The sequence below is a fragment of the Python bivittatus genome, unplaced genomic scaffold (genome assembly GCF_059951505.1).
Source record: "Python bivittatus isolate LINGU-HERP-01145 unplaced genomic scaffold, Pbiv_v1 ctg000200_np1212, whole genome shotgun sequence".
NCBI lineage: Eukaryota > Metazoa > Chordata > Lepidosauria > Squamata > Pythonidae > Python > Python bivittatus.
Window position 1 is genome coordinate 12,869,929 of NW_028277040.1, and position 18,082 is coordinate 12,888,010.

The 18,082-nt window shown below is 41.4% G+C and overlaps 1 protein-coding gene across 4 annotated transcripts in view; it reads left to right on the plus strand.

Annotated features, from left to right (window-relative positions):
* Positions 1-267: 267 nt before the first annotated feature.
* The window catches only part of STAT1 (signal transducer and activator of transcription 1), a 33,891-nt gene continuing 16,076 nt past the window's right edge, over positions 268-18,082 (plus strand). For 3 of the 4 annotated variants that reach the window (XM_007420386.4, XM_088135703.1, XM_088135704.1), the window contains exons 1-15: positions 268-414; positions 2,098-2,226; positions 5,918-6,062; positions 6,952-7,050; positions 7,306-7,395; positions 7,970-8,048; positions 8,671-8,762; positions 10,219-10,370; positions 10,979-11,137; positions 12,071-12,163; positions 13,282-13,341; positions 15,654-15,683; positions 15,773-15,863; positions 16,315-16,353; positions 17,276-17,359. In XM_007420386.4, coding sequence (XP_007420448.1) covers positions 389-414; positions 2,098-2,226; positions 5,918-6,062; positions 6,952-7,050; positions 7,306-7,395; positions 7,970-8,048; positions 8,671-8,762; positions 10,219-10,370; positions 10,979-11,137; positions 12,071-12,163; positions 13,282-13,341; positions 15,654-15,683; positions 15,773-15,863; positions 16,315-16,353; positions 17,276-17,359 — 1,368 coding nt within the window. In that variant the 5' untranslated portion in view covers positions 268-388. Of the gene's footprint in view, positions 415-1,223; positions 1,302-2,097; positions 2,227-5,917; positions 6,063-6,951; positions 7,051-7,305; positions 7,396-7,969; positions 8,049-8,670; positions 8,763-10,218; positions 10,371-10,978; positions 11,138-12,070; positions 12,164-13,281; positions 13,342-15,653; positions 15,684-15,772; positions 15,864-16,314; positions 16,354-17,275; positions 17,360-18,082 lie in introns of all 4 variants that reach the window. The other variant, XM_025165033.2, reaches the window with a different exon arrangement.

An 18,082-nucleotide genomic window follows, 5' to 3' on the forward strand; every position in this document is an offset into this window, starting at 1 on the left:
CCGTGAAGTCAGTCGTAGAAGGTAATGTCACAGAATTCCACGGGGATTAACTCCCAGCTAATCGGGCGTAATGGTGCAGGCCGAATAGCTTTTCAAATCGAATTAGAAGGAACCGTTGCTAATCAAACGGAAACATTCGTTCCCCTCGAACGTCACGCTCCACGGGGTTCTTTCGCCCCCCCTCCGGCCTATTAAGAAGAAGAGGGAGGAGGACGCCTCCTCGTAACAGCCACACAGCCTTCAGAGCGGATGCTCCTGATTGGCCATTCCCTCAGGCTAGGTTCTCGCGGATTGGTGGTCCTCCTGTCTTGCTCTGCTACTTCCCTCGTAGAGGTACTTTCGTTTTAACAGAACGCGGGGAGGTCGGGGACGCTTCTGGATCTCCGTTATGTTTGAAGGTTCTGGAAGCGCGAGGTAGGTCTGCATGAAGTCGGGGCTCTCAAGTAGCATTTGCACGGGAGACCTTTCCATGCCACCTCCCAAGATCTTCACGGGTTGCACCTAAGAACTGGGGTCTCAAGACGTCATCCCGGCGTTTGTCGCCACGTAATTGTTTCCGTTTCTGCTAGGGTGGCTAAAGGTAGGGCAGTGGTGCAAGCGGGTGAGCAATAGTTGGCGCTCAGCAAATGTTTGCACTTGATTTTAAGAGTGGAATAGCCTGTGCTTTAATACTGGCTGCGGAGGGACCCCCCTCCTTCTCCACGCCCGCGTTGAGACGCCTCCCCGCCAAACGGGACAGAAGGATCTCGCTTTACCTTTTGTCCACCCGTGTTTTTCGCTCACCTGCCTGAAACACTGGGTCACTCCTGGTGAACTGCTAAAGGCCGGGCTTAGGTGAGACATTTTCACCAGACTCTACTGCAGTTGAACTTTGCACATTATTTTTGAATGTGGCATTTTGAAAAATGGTTTTGAGAATAATTTGGGAGAAAGCCTTGTAACATTAGGAGCTTTCTACGAATTACTAGAGGTAATCTAATTTATAAATTTATAAAATACTAGAGGGAATCTAAAACCTGGTATTTGACTGCCACCTCGTTCTATCATTATGAAGATTTCACTTAATGGCTGTTGGACCGACTGGTTCCCCTTTTCTTTTGTAGCCATAATGATGGCTTACATCTCCTTAGAGTAGGTACGTTTCTTGGTTATTGGAGGAAAAAACAGTACTTGAAGCTTGACAGACAGATCATTGTAGTTTACACTGACATCTCTATCTATAGTTCCTGAATAAATTGGTTCTCATGACAGAGACTAAAGTCACGAGTGGCTTCCATTACAGGAACAAGCCTTATCTGTATGTAAGTAACAATGCATGTCATTGTTTGATTGTGTAGTATATTAAACTAAAATTAATACGGTTTGTTTGCATCGGTTTTGGGAAACTAGCCTTCTTGAGCCTCTTTCTCTGGTACTGATGTATCAAAGCAGATGGTTTTTACATTTGATCAGCTACAGTTTATATAAACTCTGAATAAATAATAGTCTGTATTCATGGGCTGCACCAGAAGACACATATAAACCTGAAAGTCACATGGGCAGGTTTATCATTCATTTATTCTATGTACTTTTATACCACTGAATCAATAAAGACTCGTAGCAGCTTACAATCATGTTCTTGTAACTTTGAATTCGGCACATCTTTATCTCATGTTGAGGGCTGCACTCGGCCTCAGAGTAATTTAAATTGATTAGATTTTTAATATAATGATTTTTCCTGTATATAATAGTTTTCTTCTCTTACGTTAATAAGAACCATTAGTAGCTATTTTTAGAGGTAGTTTGCTACCTGAGTCCTCAACTTGTACACCCCTGCTTTGAATAATGGATTAGCCTTATTTCCAAATAAGCCAATTCTGGAAATAAATTCTGGCTAGTGGTAACTTCTGCTGACCCATTTAGACATCAGTGGTTAGCATCATTAATTAAAGAGAAAGGAGATTTGTGTGTTCGTGTGGTGTAGAACTATGTAAGCAGGAAGGGGGGAAATGTGCTCTCAGATAATGCAATTTCTTAACTAATTGGAAATTTTACTGATTGCATAGAAGAATAAATGACATACATTTAATTACATATTTGGGCACTTTGATTCCACAGGATGAGTCAGTGGTGTAAACTGCAACAGCTGGATTCTAAATTCTTGGAACATGTGCATCAGCTCTACGATGATAGCTTTCCTATGGAGATCAGGCAATACTTGGCCCCGTGGCTGGAAAGCCAAGACTGGTGAGAGTCTTGATTTTTGTGAGATGTCCAAAAATGAAGCTGTGATTCTAAGCAGGGATAGGATCCAGTCAGCAAGCACGAGAAGTTAAATTACTTCCCTCAAAACGAATGGAACTTTGGCTAGACTGTGTTTGCTTAGGAAGTAAGTTCCATTGGAATATACACTGTTTCACACTGCATTACATATCCTTAAGCCATTTAAGCCAAAACATTTATTTACTTATTTATTTATTCAATTTATATAGCCGCCCATCTCAGACCACTGACTCTGGACAGCTGACAATAATAAAAACAATTAATACAGAAAATTAAATATAAATACAGCCAAGAGATCTTAAAAAACCGTCGGTTCAGCACAGCCATGAAACGGGCCCTTCGCACACTTGGGGCCCCAGGCCTGGGTATAAAATCAGGTCTTCAAGGCCTTCCGAAAAGCCAAAAGGGTCAGGGCCATCCTAATCTCAGGAGGGAGGATGTTCCAGAGGGCAGGCGCAATAGCAGAAAAGGCATGCCTCCTGGTCCCCGCCAGCCGACATTCCTTGGCTGACAGGAACTGGAGCATGCTCATCCTGCTGGGTCAGATTGGACAGGTAGAAACAACTGGGAAAAGACGGTCCCTAAGGTAACCCAGTCCCAAGCCATGAAGGGCTTAAAAGGTGACAACCAGCACCTTGAATTAAACCCAGAAACACACTAGCAACCAATGCAGCTCCTGAAGCAGTGGTGTTACATGTGCCAAATAGCTGACACTATTTACAACCTGGGTAGCTGCATTCTGTACCAGCTGAAGCTTCCGAATGCTCTTTAAAGGCAGCCCCATGTAGAATGTGTTGCAATAGTCCAAACAGGAGGTCACGAAGACATGAGTGACAGTGAGTAGAGCCTCCCAGTTCAGGAATGGGCACAACTGGCGCACAACCCGAAGGTGTGCAAAGGCCTTCTTAGCCATGGCTGCCACCTGCTCTTCCAGCAGGAGCCATGAGTCCAAGAGGACCCCCAGATTGTGCACCAGGTCTGTCTGGGGCAGTGCCACCCCATCCAAAACCAAAGATGGGAAAACCTCGGTACTGGATTTTTCACCCAAAGCCACTTAGTCTTGCTTGAGGAGCTGGAGCCCATTGTGCCCCATCCAGGCCGCTACAGCCTCCAGGCACTGAGATAGGACATCCATGACATCACTCAGACAGCCCGGGGAGGAGATATAAAGCTGGGTATCATCAGCATACTCACCCCAAACTGTTGGATCATCTCACCCAGTGCAGTCATGTAGATGTTAAATAAGAGGAGCAAGAGAACCGAGCTCTGTGGCACCCCACACAGTAGGGGCCATGGACTGGACCTCTCCCCTCCTACCAACACTGACTCGAGCTGACCCCAGAGGAAGGAGGAGAACCAGTGCAACACAGTGCTGCCCACCCCCAATTCCCAAAGCTGGTCCAGAAGGATACCATGATCAGTGGTATCAAAGGCTGACAAGAGGTCAAGAGCAAGGATGGAAGCACTGCCCCCATCCTGCTCCCACCAGAGGTCATCCAAGGGCACGATCAATGCCATCTCAGTCCCATATCCCGGTCTGAATCCTGACTGAAAGGGGTCCAGATAATCTGCTTCATCCAGAGCCCTTTGAAGCTGCTGCGTGACCACTTTCTGAACAATCTTTCCTAAAAAGGGGAGGTTGGAGACTGGATGAAAACTATCCAATTCGTTGGGTCAAGCGATGGCCCCTTGAGGAGGGGGTGCACCATTGCCTCCTCAAGAGCCAACAGGACCACCCCTCTGTTAAAGAGGAATTCACCACCACCCAGATCCAATTACGTGTCCTCTCCTGGGCAGCCTTGACCAGCCAGGAGGGGCACGGATCTAACACAGAAGTGGCTGAACTAACAGCTACAAGAACCCTGTCCACTTCCTCAGGTTCCTTGAGGTTGAACTCCCAGATAACCATGCAAGACTCAGCCCCCGTAGCCCCCACTGGCCTTGTATCAAGGCTGGAATTCAACGCAGAGTGGATGTGAGTGACTTGATCTGCCAGATGCTCAGCATATTCCTCACAATGGCCCTGAAGGTAGACCCCTGAATTACTCCCTCCAAGGAGGGTCCAGGACATCCAAAACAGGCCGCTGGGCGGCTATCTGCAGATGCAATAAGGGCAGAGAAATAATTATGTTTTGCCACTCTTGCTGCCACAAGGTAGGCTCTAATCGCAACTCTAGCTCATGTTCGATCATCTTTGTTCCCCGTCTTCTGCCAGCGGCGCTCTAGGCATCTCTTAGCCCTCTTAAGCTTCCTCAGCTCTTCTGTATATCATGGGGAGCTATAGGAGCCAGGGCACAGAGAGGCCACTTAGGCACGATCCAATCCAAAGCCATGGCTGCTCTCTCGTTCAATGCGGCCACCAAGGCTTCGGTTGGACTGTGCAGCTGACTTCCTGGAAAAACCCCAAGCTCCCTCTGAAACCTAGTTGGGTCCATCAGTTGCCTGGGGCAGGCCAATCTAATAGGCCCCACCCCACTGTGGAGGAGGGTGGCGCCAGAGAACTGGAGGCTCACCAGGAAGTGATCTGATCATGATGGGAGAAACCAATACGTCCCCCAATTTCAGAACACTCTGCCACTGCTCCAACAGAAAAACAAGGTCAAGCGAATGACCACTATTATGCATCGGGTCCTGGATGACTTGGGACAGGCCCATGGCTGTCATGGTGGCCATGAACTCCCAGGCTACCTCCAACCCTGCTCCCAAGGAAGGCAGTTTGAAATCCCCCAGGACCATAAGCCTGGGGAACTCCACCGCCAACCCAGCTACAGAGTCAAGGAGCTCAGGGAAGTTGCTATGCAGTAGAGAGGCTGGTACAAACAGTCCCAACTGATCCCTCTTAGAGCCCAACTTAACAAATAGGGTCTTGCACCCAGCAATCTGAGGAGCAGCGCCCCTGAATGCCTCGCAAGTGTCTCAGATGACCACCGCCATCCCACCGCCCCTACCCTGGGGTCTTGGCTGGTGCCACACCCAGAAACCATTGTTAGTAAAGAAATTGGAAGCTACATCCATGATCTCATAACAGCACATAACAAACATAATTCTGAATTGTGTGTGTGAGGAGGAAGGTACTCAGCATAAGCAGCTAGTATAAATCAGCATTTTTTGTCACTTACGAACTCTGTTAATGTGCAGACCAGTATGTTTAAAATAAATCGTATTCAGTATATAAAAACTGCAATTCCACCTTAACCCTTGAGCTCTTTTGTGGCTTGTCCAGTACATTAGGATTTGTCTTTGAGTTACAGTTTGCACATGTAATTCCTACTCTTATGTATAACCCCAAATTCATGTCTTAACAATGTGTAAGAACATAGCCATGATAATAGCAAAGAGGTACATGTAACTGAATTGGAAATACTCCCTTTGCCCATCATAATGCCTGGTGTTACTCCATTGGTGCTCACCAAGCTGGGTCTGTTATTGGCACAGCCCATGTTCATGTGTATTTGCTATGGTTTCCCCTGCCAGATGTAGGGTACTTTAGGGACTATTAGTAAGTCGGGTGGATTTATGCTGCTTACTTAAGCAGAGGAGCAGAGAAAAATAAACTGGGTTTTGCAAGTGTGTTGGGGTGGGTTTGTGCAACATAAATAGGGGAGTGGAAATGGAAGGTACACTAACAGAGATGTTTGCATGCTTCCTCTTCTAGGGACCATGCTGCCAGCGATGTTTCGTTGGCTACCTTGCTCTTCCAGAATCTCCTGTCCCAGCTAGATGATCAATATAGCCGCTTTACCCAGGAGAACAATTTTTTATTGCAGCACAACATCAGGAAGAGTAAACGAAACCTGCATGTCAGTATACAAGAGCATTTTCTCATTTGTCTTTGGGAAAACATCTTAAACCCTTACAATAATTCTGCTTGATATTGTATGGATTATTCCTGTAGTATTACTAATGAAAGGAACCATTTTTTTGAACTTCTGTTGTGCCATCCTAAGCAGAATATAAGGATGAGCCACTGAATGGGGCTTCTCTCTTTTCTTTCCTTCTCTGCCAATTACTACTTGCGCTCATTTCATCTCCACCCAGTTCTCCTAATTTTCATTCCCGTTGTAGCTACTACATCTTCTCCTCTACCAGTTTTTGCTGGAAGAAGAAAGGGAATGTGTGTGTCCATGCAGTTGTAAGCTTCTGAGTCTTCAGTGTTTTATCCTTTTTGTTGATTTTTGTCTGGGGCCTTCTTTTGAAGTGTAGTTCCTAATAACTGTATCTCCAAGCGTGATACGTAGCATACATTTATTATCAAGAAAGAAACCTCCAGCTGGAGTGGCTGGAAGGTGGGATGCTAGATCTTACGCAGGATTTTTGTATTCACTTTTTTCTGGTGTGGTGGACACACTCCTTTTTGGTCTTAAATTTGAAGAGTGCCGTTTGAGTAAAAAGTAGATGCAGAAACAGAAAGCAATTAGAAGTGCACAATGCATTTCTTAATATGTAAGCAGTTGAATATCTAGTACCACCTCTGAGACTGAAGGATGTCTTAGCTTAGAAGTGAAAAAAAGGTAGACTAAGATTTGCAAATATTTATGTGATTTGCAGTAGAATTCTGACTCCCATTTTTTAATGGAAATACAGAATGGAGAGTGTATAGGATAGAGACCTGCTTCCACAGCAGTCTGTGGACACTGAGCATATTAAAAAAATATTGAAGTCCCTCACTTACATTCTTTTATGTTCTAGAATACTTTTGTAGAAGACCCCATGTATATGGCCATGATGATCTCTAAGTGTCTGCATGAAGAAAGGAAAATCCTTGAAGCTGCCCATTCTACAGATCAGGTAGGTTATGTTCCCTCTATGTGCTGGGAAAACAGCATCCTGCATAGAACATTGTGCAGCTTCAATGTAGATCATGGCCTTAAATTTCAGATCTTAACATGTCCACCTAAGTTAGCAATTTTTCAGAATGGAAGGCAAAGAATTAACCCAAGAAAGATTATAAAGTACTCTGCTGTAGAGGTTTTCTTTTTTAGCAGGGAAGCTGTACCTTGATAATGTTTCATTCTTGATTTTTTTCCCCATTTCAAATTCCAGATGCAAATGGACAGTGTACAGAATACTGCAGTGCTGGGCAAGGTGAAAGAGATGGATGCAAAAGTCAAAAACGTGAAGGACAGAGTCATAGTACGTTAAAAGAGCTGGCATTGGGAAGCTCCTTTTTATTTTTTGCTATTTCATAACCCAAAAGAGAAGTCACATTTATTGTCACATGCCATCAACTTGTTGAAGTAGTCACCATATTTTTTATCACCAGTTTGTTGTGGTATGCTCATAGAAGTAGGAAAGGGATACATATAACACAGCCTTCCCCAGCCTGGTGAACTCAGTTGGCACCAATTACAAGGTAGCATTTTCCAGAGGTCTTGAACTAAACCTATCCAAATCTTAGACAGTGTGGCCAGTGGTTGATACTTAGCACCAGGTTCTATTCCTGACTATTTCAGTGAATATTCTGGTTTAACAGGGACAATGGAGGCTTCGGTTCAAATCTCTGTCTCCGCTAAGCCAAGATTTACTGGTCAACCTTGGGTTGGTCATACTTTTTCGCTTAACCTACCTCAGAGTTTGCCATAAAGAAACAAAGGCTGAGATAACATTGTAATGAAATAAGTCATTGAAGCCATTACATTTACTTTTCATAAGTACCATTTTGCAGTAATTGACTTTGAATGTCTGATGAGGTGATTTGTTTTTCTAGGAAATAGAGCAAATCATTAAAAATCTGGAGGATATACAAGATGAATATGATTTCAAATATAAAACCTTTCAAGTCAGAGGTGAGGAGTCAGTTTCTAGCATTTTTAATGAAATGTATTGTATCCTATGTTAGATATTGTGCCCTGAGAATGAAGTCATAATCAGTTGGGGTTAAGTTAAAGTCTTAGTCTAAGTTAAAAATTTGGCACAGACTTTATTTCCATTTTGTGAAAATTCAGATCTTACAAATATCAGTTAGGCCTCGGCTCTTCAGTACCATATTCTTCAGCCAGATCCTCCTGTGAGGAAGATGACGTGTCTGTCTGGGAGTTCCAGATCATCAATATCTGAAGTGCTGCAAATTGCCTGTCCCCGGCCTAGATTCAGATATATTTCCCGCCTAATGCTTTGCTTTGTACACAGGCCTTGCCATTGTCTTGTTAGAAGTCATTTGACCAGAAAGCCAAGCATTAGAAGCTTTTTTCATACTCCTGATTAGCAAAGGCAGGGGGAGATTCCTAGTTTTCATAATACTTCTGCTTTTAGAGATAAATGAAATACGCAGGATAAGAATCAAATGTCCTCCTTTTATGCCTGAGAGGGCTTTAGTATCATTTACTGGATTATTTACTTTCTTTTTACAGTTCTGTATTCTTTAATATAAAGACTCTTGACAGAATTCTGGCATGATCTGTTTTGCAGAAGTTGAAACCAATGGCATGACCCAGGATGACTGTAAAAAGGAAAAAGTTCAGCTCCACACCATGTATTTGCAGCTTCATGCTAAGAGACAGGTGGTGCAACTGATTTCTTTGTGGAGAGCTGTGATTGTTCTTTTGTCTAATTTGTAGGCACTCTCTTGTTTTCCCCTCCCATTAAATGTTTTGAAGGAGTGGGGCTGATGGCGGTTGGGGTCCAAAGTGTTTGTGAGACAGGGTTGTGTAGTGGTTAGGGAATAGGACCAGGGAAACCTAAATTCTAATCTACCACGGGCTATGGAAGTTACTGGGTGCCTTTAAGTCAGCCGCTGCCTCTCAGTTCAACCCAAGCATTGCTGGGAGAGGATAAAGTTAGAGGATGGAGTACCATGAATGTCACCTTCAGCTCCTGGAGTGAAAAGAGAATATACATATAATGCATGAATAATTGATTTGGAGGCAGGTGTCCCAGTGTGATGGGGTTCTTTTTGAACTGGAGGTTACTTTGTTTTTGCAAGGGTGGCAATTGACACAGATAAACAAGCCAATGGAGGGTTGCTTTTTTTTTTTTTTTTTACTATTTACAGTGAGACTATTTACAACAGGTATTTACAACACAGTCCTGGTGTTCACCCAGTGTCAGGTTTCCTCCACGATTTCCCTCCCAGAGACTGTATCTCCCTCTAGCTCTCCTGGTAACTGCTTTGTTTTCCTCCCCCTTTCCCGCCAACTCCCTCCCCGCTTTCTGGGCTTAACAAGAGAGGAAATGAAAAGGAAGGAATGGGCTGGAATTTTCTTGTTGTGTGCTCAGCATGGCTTGACCTTCTCCTGCTCAGCAGAAGGCTACTGCTTCTCCACTGGGGAAAGAACCTCTCTCAGGGTTTTCTGCCCAGTCCTTCCCCACAGACAGCCAGGTCCCTCCTTCCCTTCTTGGGACATTTTTGGTCTCCCGTTCCCAAATTTCAGTTATAAACTGCTGAAAAACAGAAGTGGAACTTAACTGTGTTTTGTGACAAGAAAAAAATAATAGTTATTCATTTAGGCTTAACACAATGGCCTCCTGTCTCTGACTTCCTTCCTGCCCTGTTTGTTGATGTCATTGCATTATCCACTGCTGCTTTTGGCCGCCATAGCTTAAAAAATTGAAAGGTTGCTTACGTTGTAGGCAGAACTTTTGTTCATCTTTATTTGTTAGATAAATATTCCACAATTCAGTCAAGAATTTAGGGAGATATATATGGTGCTTGTTCCTTGTGTTATTTTCCATATAACAACCCCATCAAATAGGTTGCACTGAGGTGCACAGGGTTGAATCTGTAACCTGCCTTTGGGATACATGTATTGCAACGCAAAGATGTTCCTTGGCTGAAAACTCCAACAACCCCACTGTGTTCTAGAAAATTCCCATTGTGTATCAAGTGAATGTTAGGGCTCCTCTTTTTTAATTGAAGCGACATACTGTATGAAATTTCAAATGGATCTTATCAGGATTGATGTAAAATGAAGAGTAATAGTTTGAATATGTTCAGTAGTGGATTCTTGTTCTCTCTAGGATGTTCTACACTTGATATCCTCTTCGTTGCATATGATTGAAGTTACCCAGAATGCTCTGATAAGAGAGGAGCTGGTTGAATGGAAGCACCGACAACAGATGGCTTGTATTGGTGGCCCACCCAATGCATGCCTAGATCAGCTTCAAAACTGGTAGGGCTCTGAAGCGTAGCAAGTGCAATCAGGAGTTTTCAGAATGAATTCAACCAGAAGGGGAAAATGTACCTGATAATTTTTTCATAAAACTTCTGAAAACTAATGCCTTCCAGAAATGCTGGAATTCTGCTATCTCCCTCTCCTTGTCATGTTTGAGTTTTCCATATTTTTAAAGTATGTGGGCTACATTCCTCTGTTGATAAAAGGCATAGTGTTGGCTGTGCCATTTGAGAATTATGGGACCTGGGTTCCAACACACCTCCTTGGACAAGGCCCAATGTTACCAGGTCTAATCCTTCTCAGCAAATGTTTCAACAGTTGTATTTCTACAATTGGGCAGAAGTTTCTTAAGTGCCCACATGCCTAAGAGGTGGACATTACTGCTGCTTGGGAAGGCTTGGGAAGTGCTATTGATTTAGGAGTGGAATCCAGGGTCAAAACGGTTGTATGTGTAGTCCAAAGCATACCAGGAATGCTCTGAGGCACTTGCCTCAAGAGCCTTGTAAAGTTATTGTTGCCTCTAAATAATTGAGACTGTTGGTTTTTATGTTTGTTGCCCCAAGGAGAAATATAGCACTCCTCACATACAATAATTGTAATGACAGGTTTACTACAGTGGCTGAGAGTCTTCAGCAGATTCTTCAGCAGCTTAAAAAACTGGAGGAGCTGGAGCAGAAATTCACCTATGACACTGATCCCATTACTCAACAGAAGAAGGGGCTGTATGAACGGACATTGAGCCTCTTCAAGCAACTCATTCAAAGGTATTTTTTCTTGTGTTAAATGGGCCAGAATGGACATTTCCTCATTTAGAAAAGCGTATACAGCATAGTTCATCTTCCCATCCAACCTGAAAAATCTACCTCTTTTCTCTCATCTTGCTGATTAAATTATTTTGTTGATGTGTGGGTAGCCACAATATTCCCAGAAGGTGTATGCAGAACCTTCTAATGAAATAACTAACTTATTTAATTTTTGTTTGAAATCATATAGTTTTGTTCTGACTTAGAAAAGTCTTATAAGATTCAGTGATTTTATCTGATATCAGTTATGTACATGTATACACCACTTTTACTTTCCATTTTTGAAAATGGACAGCCCTTGCTATATGTCTTCTGCACATTAGGCGGAAGTAACTCATAAGAGCAAATGTTGCTTTCCATTTCAAATAACAAATGTTACAAAGATTTCACTTGAAAGATGGATCAAATTTAACATAAATTGAAGGGGATCTCCTACTGTTAGTGATTTCCTTGCAAGCTACAGACAGCCTTCAAAATTTCAGATGGCTAGAAGAAAAATGCTAAAGAATTGCATTGGACCAGGCTTCCCCAACCCAGATAAAAGTTAAAAGTTTGTGGGTGGGGAAGGTTGGTTTAGAGAGCTATGGAGCTGTACTAATTTGGGGGAGATGGGCGGCATAGAAATTTAATAATAAATAAAAAATAAATACAATTTGATTTTAAATGGTATTTTTATTTTTAATGACTTAGAGATTACTATTTAGAATTTTTGAGAGCGTCTATAGCATGCTAGATGTCTGGTCCAAATAAGTAATTTGAAAAGAAAACCTTTTGCCTCTTATTTTTTTAAAATGGGCATGTTGTGTTATGAATGATTGGGGATTTGTTCATTTTTGGCATAACTTCCTACTCCCCTTTTGAAACAATTCAACTGTCCATTTTTTTCTGCTCCAGCTCCTTTGTTGTAGAAAGGCAGCCTTGCATGCCTACGCATCCTCAGAGACCATTGGTTTTGAAGACTGGAGTACAATTTACAGTAAAGTTGAGGTAATTTGTTTTATACCTGGTATGGTTAGTGTCTGTTGGTTTTTTAAGATCTTTAAAGGAGGTGATTGTTATAATTCCAAAGTAAAAGGAAAGAATCCCTCAAGCCAAGCTTGATCCATACACTTTCCTTGGAATGATTACAGAAGTGGTTTGCCATTGCTTTCTTTCAGAATATTTTTATGATTTCCTAGTTTAGCCAATTAGGAAGAAAAATATGCCATATTTTAACAACATACTGAAGAAAAAGTTTCTCAGCAAAATATACTTTTAAATGTAATTGCCAGTATTTTAGAACATAAGTTAATATCCTTAAATTACCTGTACTTAGATGTAGATTTTGCTGCAGACCTGATTCTGCATTCTGCTATTTTCTCTACTGATGATACCACAGTACCCAAGATCTGGTTCTTGGGCCCATTTCATGATTGGGTCCACACATCAAGCAGAAATAAGCAATAGTTCTTGGCTTGGAAACCACAAGGGCTGGATTTTACAAAAGACATGAAACCCAAACCAAACATACTGTGGCTTAGTATGTTTGTGAATGTGTATGTTCATATGTGAACCCCATCCATGTCATAAGATACAATTCTGTAAATATTTAAATGGGAAGAAGGGTTACTTTCTTCTATATGTTTTTAGTAGGTACGTGTAAGATTGCATTGAATGAACTTGCAAAGTCCCTACCCATGCTACCTCAAACTAGGATTGGCTCCTTGTAATTGATCTTATGAGTGGAACCCTTTGAGAATGTTAAGTTGGTGCGTACATTATCGCTTTTCAATCCAGTGGTGTCTCCTCTGATGACAAATGCTTCTTTTAATCTTGCAGGAATTTGAGCAGAAGGGGAGGGGCAATCTTTCTGCAGCCCTTCCCATAATCATCACCCCTTGTTAGCCAAAGAACAAAGGAATTTGATCATTTCACCTCCTCCCATTTCTGCTTACCATGGTCTTCCAAGGATCAAAGAACCTTATGTTACAAAGATATAAATTAGACCTTATGCTGATATATAAGGAAAATGCTTTTCTTCAAGGGCTTAAGGAATGTAAAGATTATTAAGACAAAAAAGGAATATTTTTTCTTTATGCATACCTTTGTGTGACTTGTATTTCCAGATTGCTGGTGAAACTACAAGAGCTGAATTACAAATTGAAAGTGCAAGTTCAGTTTGATAAGTAAGTGATACGTTACCACCATTCAGATAAAAGATCACTGATCTTGAGTTCCACACCACTTTAGATCACTTTTACTTTGCCCCTTTCTACTCTCCATTGCAAATCTGTCTGGCAGTTAGAGCGGTCTCATAATTTCCATTTCTTACATTTGTGCAGTTTTTATTTTGTTATCCTGTCTGAACTTTTAATTACCTGCTTTCATTGGTTGCTCATCAAGGGAAACACAAGAGAATCTTGAGAGAATTTTTTATTGCTTTTTAATTAATAACAAAGGAAAAAACACAAAATAATAATACATAAGAAGAGGAAAGAAAACTTTAAAAGGTGGTATTACAAAAAAGTGACAAAAATACAGGAATAAAAAAAACTGTAGTATACCATTATACAGTAAATTGTTACACATCTATATATATTTATCTGATGCAAATATTATTCAAATGCATATCCAATACATTTATATAACTCATTTTTTTTAACCTACTGTATTTTGTATGAATGAGCCCCATATTTCATTATACTTGTCCATACAAAGTCTGCATCTATAGGCAATCCACTCATAAGGGGCAAGCGTAATCAGGTCTTCATTGAGTGAATGGGGTCATATCTTTATCTTTCCAGTGTTGCAGTATCAGTCTTTTGGCCATAGTAAGGGCACAGGGACTCCATTTACGTTATCCTGAGAGAAAATGTTGAATGTAAGCATTTGTAAGGACCTTTGAGATCATCTAGTCTGCTCCCTGCCCAGTTAAGGAATCCACTTCAGCATCCTTGATAGAGGGCTGTCCAGCCTCTATTTATATACCTCCAGTTAGGAAGAATTTATTAACTCCCCGAGCACTCTATTTATTCCATTGTTGAACAGCTCTTAACGTTTTTCCTGATGTCCCAGCAAAATGTGATTCCCCATTATTTAAGTGAAAATATTTCCTTTGCTGCTAACAGCTATGGTGCCATGAGCTCACTGCTTTGAAGAAAACATTCCTTTATTTTATGCTATGTGACTTGGAAACTGTAACAGGAATAGCACTTCAACCATCCATGTAGCAGTCATAGCTACAGACCCCAGGGCTGTCATTCTGATTGCAGTGAACTAAGAGGCAAAAAAGGCAGCCCAGAATAAGTGGAAGAGGGTTTGGTCACAGGCTCTGGCTCTCACTTTTACTTTCACCTGTCAAAGTATACCTGTTCACAAACTACAGGTAGTCCTTGTTTAACATCCACTTGTTCAGCGACTGAAGTTATGACAACACTGAAGAAGGGGTACTTATGACTGGTCCTCACAGTTGCAGCCGTTGGAGCATCCCTCGGTCACGTGATCACCATTTGCAACCTTCCTACAAGCAAAGTCAGCGGGGAAGCCAGCAGGAGGTCGCAAATGGCAATTTCATGTGTGGGATTTTCATGACTGTGGGATTTGCCTAATGACAGCAACTAGGACTAATGTAAGTTGGCACAACATGATGTTGCACCTTACAACCGTGTTGCTTAGCGATGGAGTTACCAGTCCCAATAACCGTTGGTAAGCGAGGACTACCTGTATTGCATGTGTAAACTTTGCCATGCTGATTTATTTTGTGAAAGAAATTATAACCCATCAATCAATTGACTTTGGGCACTTAACAGTGAAGGCATACGCAATCTCTAAATAAAACTCCACTCTCTTGAACCAGCGTATCATAACTAAAATGGCTACCCAGTCACTCAACTCAGATTTAAAACTGACTTAAAAGGGAGAGCCTTCAGGTTTTCTGGATGCCAAGAGCTGTACTCAGGGCAATAGGTTCCACAGTGTTGAGATACTCACAGAGAAGCCTGTCTTCTGTCCCTTGCCCCTTCCACCTTTCAGTGCTGGGATCCTGAGGAAGCCATCCCTCAGGCTTCTTCAGGATGGGCAGAATCATCTTGGGTAAGTCCATCCCAAGTTGGAGAGTATAAATAACATAACGGGCCAACCTGGTATTTGTATTAATAGCAATTCATGAATTTATTTAAAAGCAGCCACGCTCAGTACTAGATGCCGAATGTTTGAAAAGTGATCCTTGTAGAAGGAAGCCTATGAGGCTCCAACTTTAAGTAAGAATGATGCATGAACAAGCTTACTGAAAACTCTGTAAAATTCTGCAGATTTTACAACATCCTTGATCTGAACAGCTAAGTGTGAAAGGAAAAAGGTGTGGGTTTTTTTCAGATTACATAGGGATAACTTGATAAAAAGTTTAATGGAACAATATTCAGAGAATGCTGCGGTATATTGTGAAATCCTGTAGAAAGATGGCTGCGTTGTCACCCCATAAACTTTTTTTCTTTTGCAGAGATGTCAGCGAGAAGGTCACAGTGAGAGGGTATGTTCAATCAGTCTGTCCCTGTTCTTGTATTTTTTGCTAAATGACAAATAGGAATATGTCATTTGTTTTACTTGTCTTGTTTATAGATTTAGAAAATTTAACATCTTGGGAACAAATACCAAAGTAATGAACATGGAAGAGTCAAATGGGAGCCTGTCAGCAGAATTTAGACACCTGGTGAGCTGTTTGTGGTGGTGTGTGTGTGTGTATGTGTGTATGTGATGTGATATGCTGAAATTACTTTATCTCCTTGCTGCCTGTTCAGATAGTGAGGATGTGAGTTAATGTCAAGATTCCTCACATTCTTCTCTGTACATTTTAAAAGGTTTGAAAATCAAAAACTCCACTTATATACTTTTATAATATGTGTACCCAATAGGATCAGCTGCAGTTCAGCTTTTAGTCAGAAGCCTCTTGGTGAACCTCAGTCTGGTGAGATTCTAGGAGAATTGTTAAGAGTTGCTTATATAGTTGGAATGGTTTTATGTGGGATGCTCCTAGATGAAGAAATGGAGCCATAACATATGGAAGATAGCAAAAGGGGCTAAAACGAGCAGGAAGCATCTGAACCATAACAACAAAAAGTGTTGATAGGTATGTGATTTAACCAAGTTCTCTTCTTTTGTAGCAATTAAAAGAGCAGAAGAATGTTTCAAGAACTAATGAGGTAAGAAAACATTCCTTAACGCTTCAGTGAGTCCGTAGACTTTTTAAAAAACTCCTGAATCAATTCTTGTTTTAGACTTCCATGCTGCAGAACCAAAAGCCAATAACTGCACGACTAATTATATAACAGCAAAAGATTCACAGGTTCTTTAACTTTTCCTATAGAATAAGGATTTTATTCTAGCTGTTTTGAACATGCACGTAACTTAAAACAGGAGAGGTCAGTGATTCAGCTTGCAGAAATCCTGAGATCTGTCTCAGGAGTGAGATGCAAAATTTCAGTGCTCCAAGTAGCACAGAGTGAAATAAATTGCAGGTGGAATTCTCATCTGAATGAAGACAAATCTAGGATTTTGGCTACCTAATACAGATCTAAACAGCTATTCTTAGCCAGTTTGGAACTGGAATTCCTTTTTATCCCAGTTTAAAAGTCATTCAAATTTCTTCGAAGGGCAGCTTTGCACTAGTATCAACCTGCTCGCACTTTTAGGATCAGGGTGCTTCTTTCTCGTCTTCCTTTCATACATAAAACAAGAGAGGGATTTCCCTGTAATGACCCCACATCTGTAGTAAATTTTAACAAGGTAACTAATTAATTACCCACCTAATCCATACCTGAAGCTGATTGCGTGCCATCAGAACTAGCACTTAAGAAAGCCCTAAAGGTCCATTTATTTGGCCCAACTTTTCCCCTAGTAAGTTTTATTCTTCTGTCTAGGGTTCCAGATTGTAACTGGTGGTTTAATATTTTAGAAGGGCGTGTTTAACTTCTATAATGTCTCAGTTGGAATTGCATTTTGTCCTTTTTCATAGACAGCTACTTTAAAGGTATTGTTGCAATATTAAAATGAATAAAATATGAAGTTGTTAAATAGCTGAGCTTATTTAAATACGTTAAACTGAAGTTCTCTTATTTTTTTAAGGGCCCTCTCATTGTAACTGAAGAACTCCATTCCCTCTGTTTTGAGACAACACTGGAACAGAACAGCCTTATAATTGAATTGGAAGTAAGTAGATTAAGGAAATAAAGACATGGAATAGAATATCAATAGCTTCATCTTCAAAGGCATGAGCGGGCAATCTTTTGGGCCACGCTTAACATTTGAAGGAAGCTTGAAGATCACAAGGTAGAGATGGTCATTTCACTAATAGGACTGTTTTAGGATTATTACAGTGTTTATGAGTTTCTTAGCTCAAAATACCAGGAAGCTGTGCTATCAATTTCAACAGTATTAGTCAAAACGGTTTCCAGGGGCTGCAAAACACTATGTGCAGGCTTAAGGCCACAGGTTTGTTTATTTGTTCAATTTGTATAGCTGCCCAACTCACACACTTGTCTCTGATCGCACATTTTACTTGACCCACAGTAAAAGTACAAATGAACAAAACAGTAACAGCAAAAAACGTTAAAACAATTAAAAACCATTAAAAACATAACTGCGGGAGATTGCAGTCCATCTTACAAAGAGTCATTTTGCAAGCTGCATACACCACTAGATCCCCACACCCGATGGCAAACCCATGTCTTCCATGGTGGACAGGAGAAGGGATGTGTATTGTTCCATCTGAAGTCTACGTTGACAAAAGAGGTCTGAAGAGAGGCTGTGAGTTCATCTGAATGCATTTCAGGTGCTTTGCAGAATCCTGTAGCTGTGTTCAGATACACATATGCAATCTTTGTTCAGCCTTGGCTTGCCCAAGGACGGTGTCATATGGGTGAAATATACATC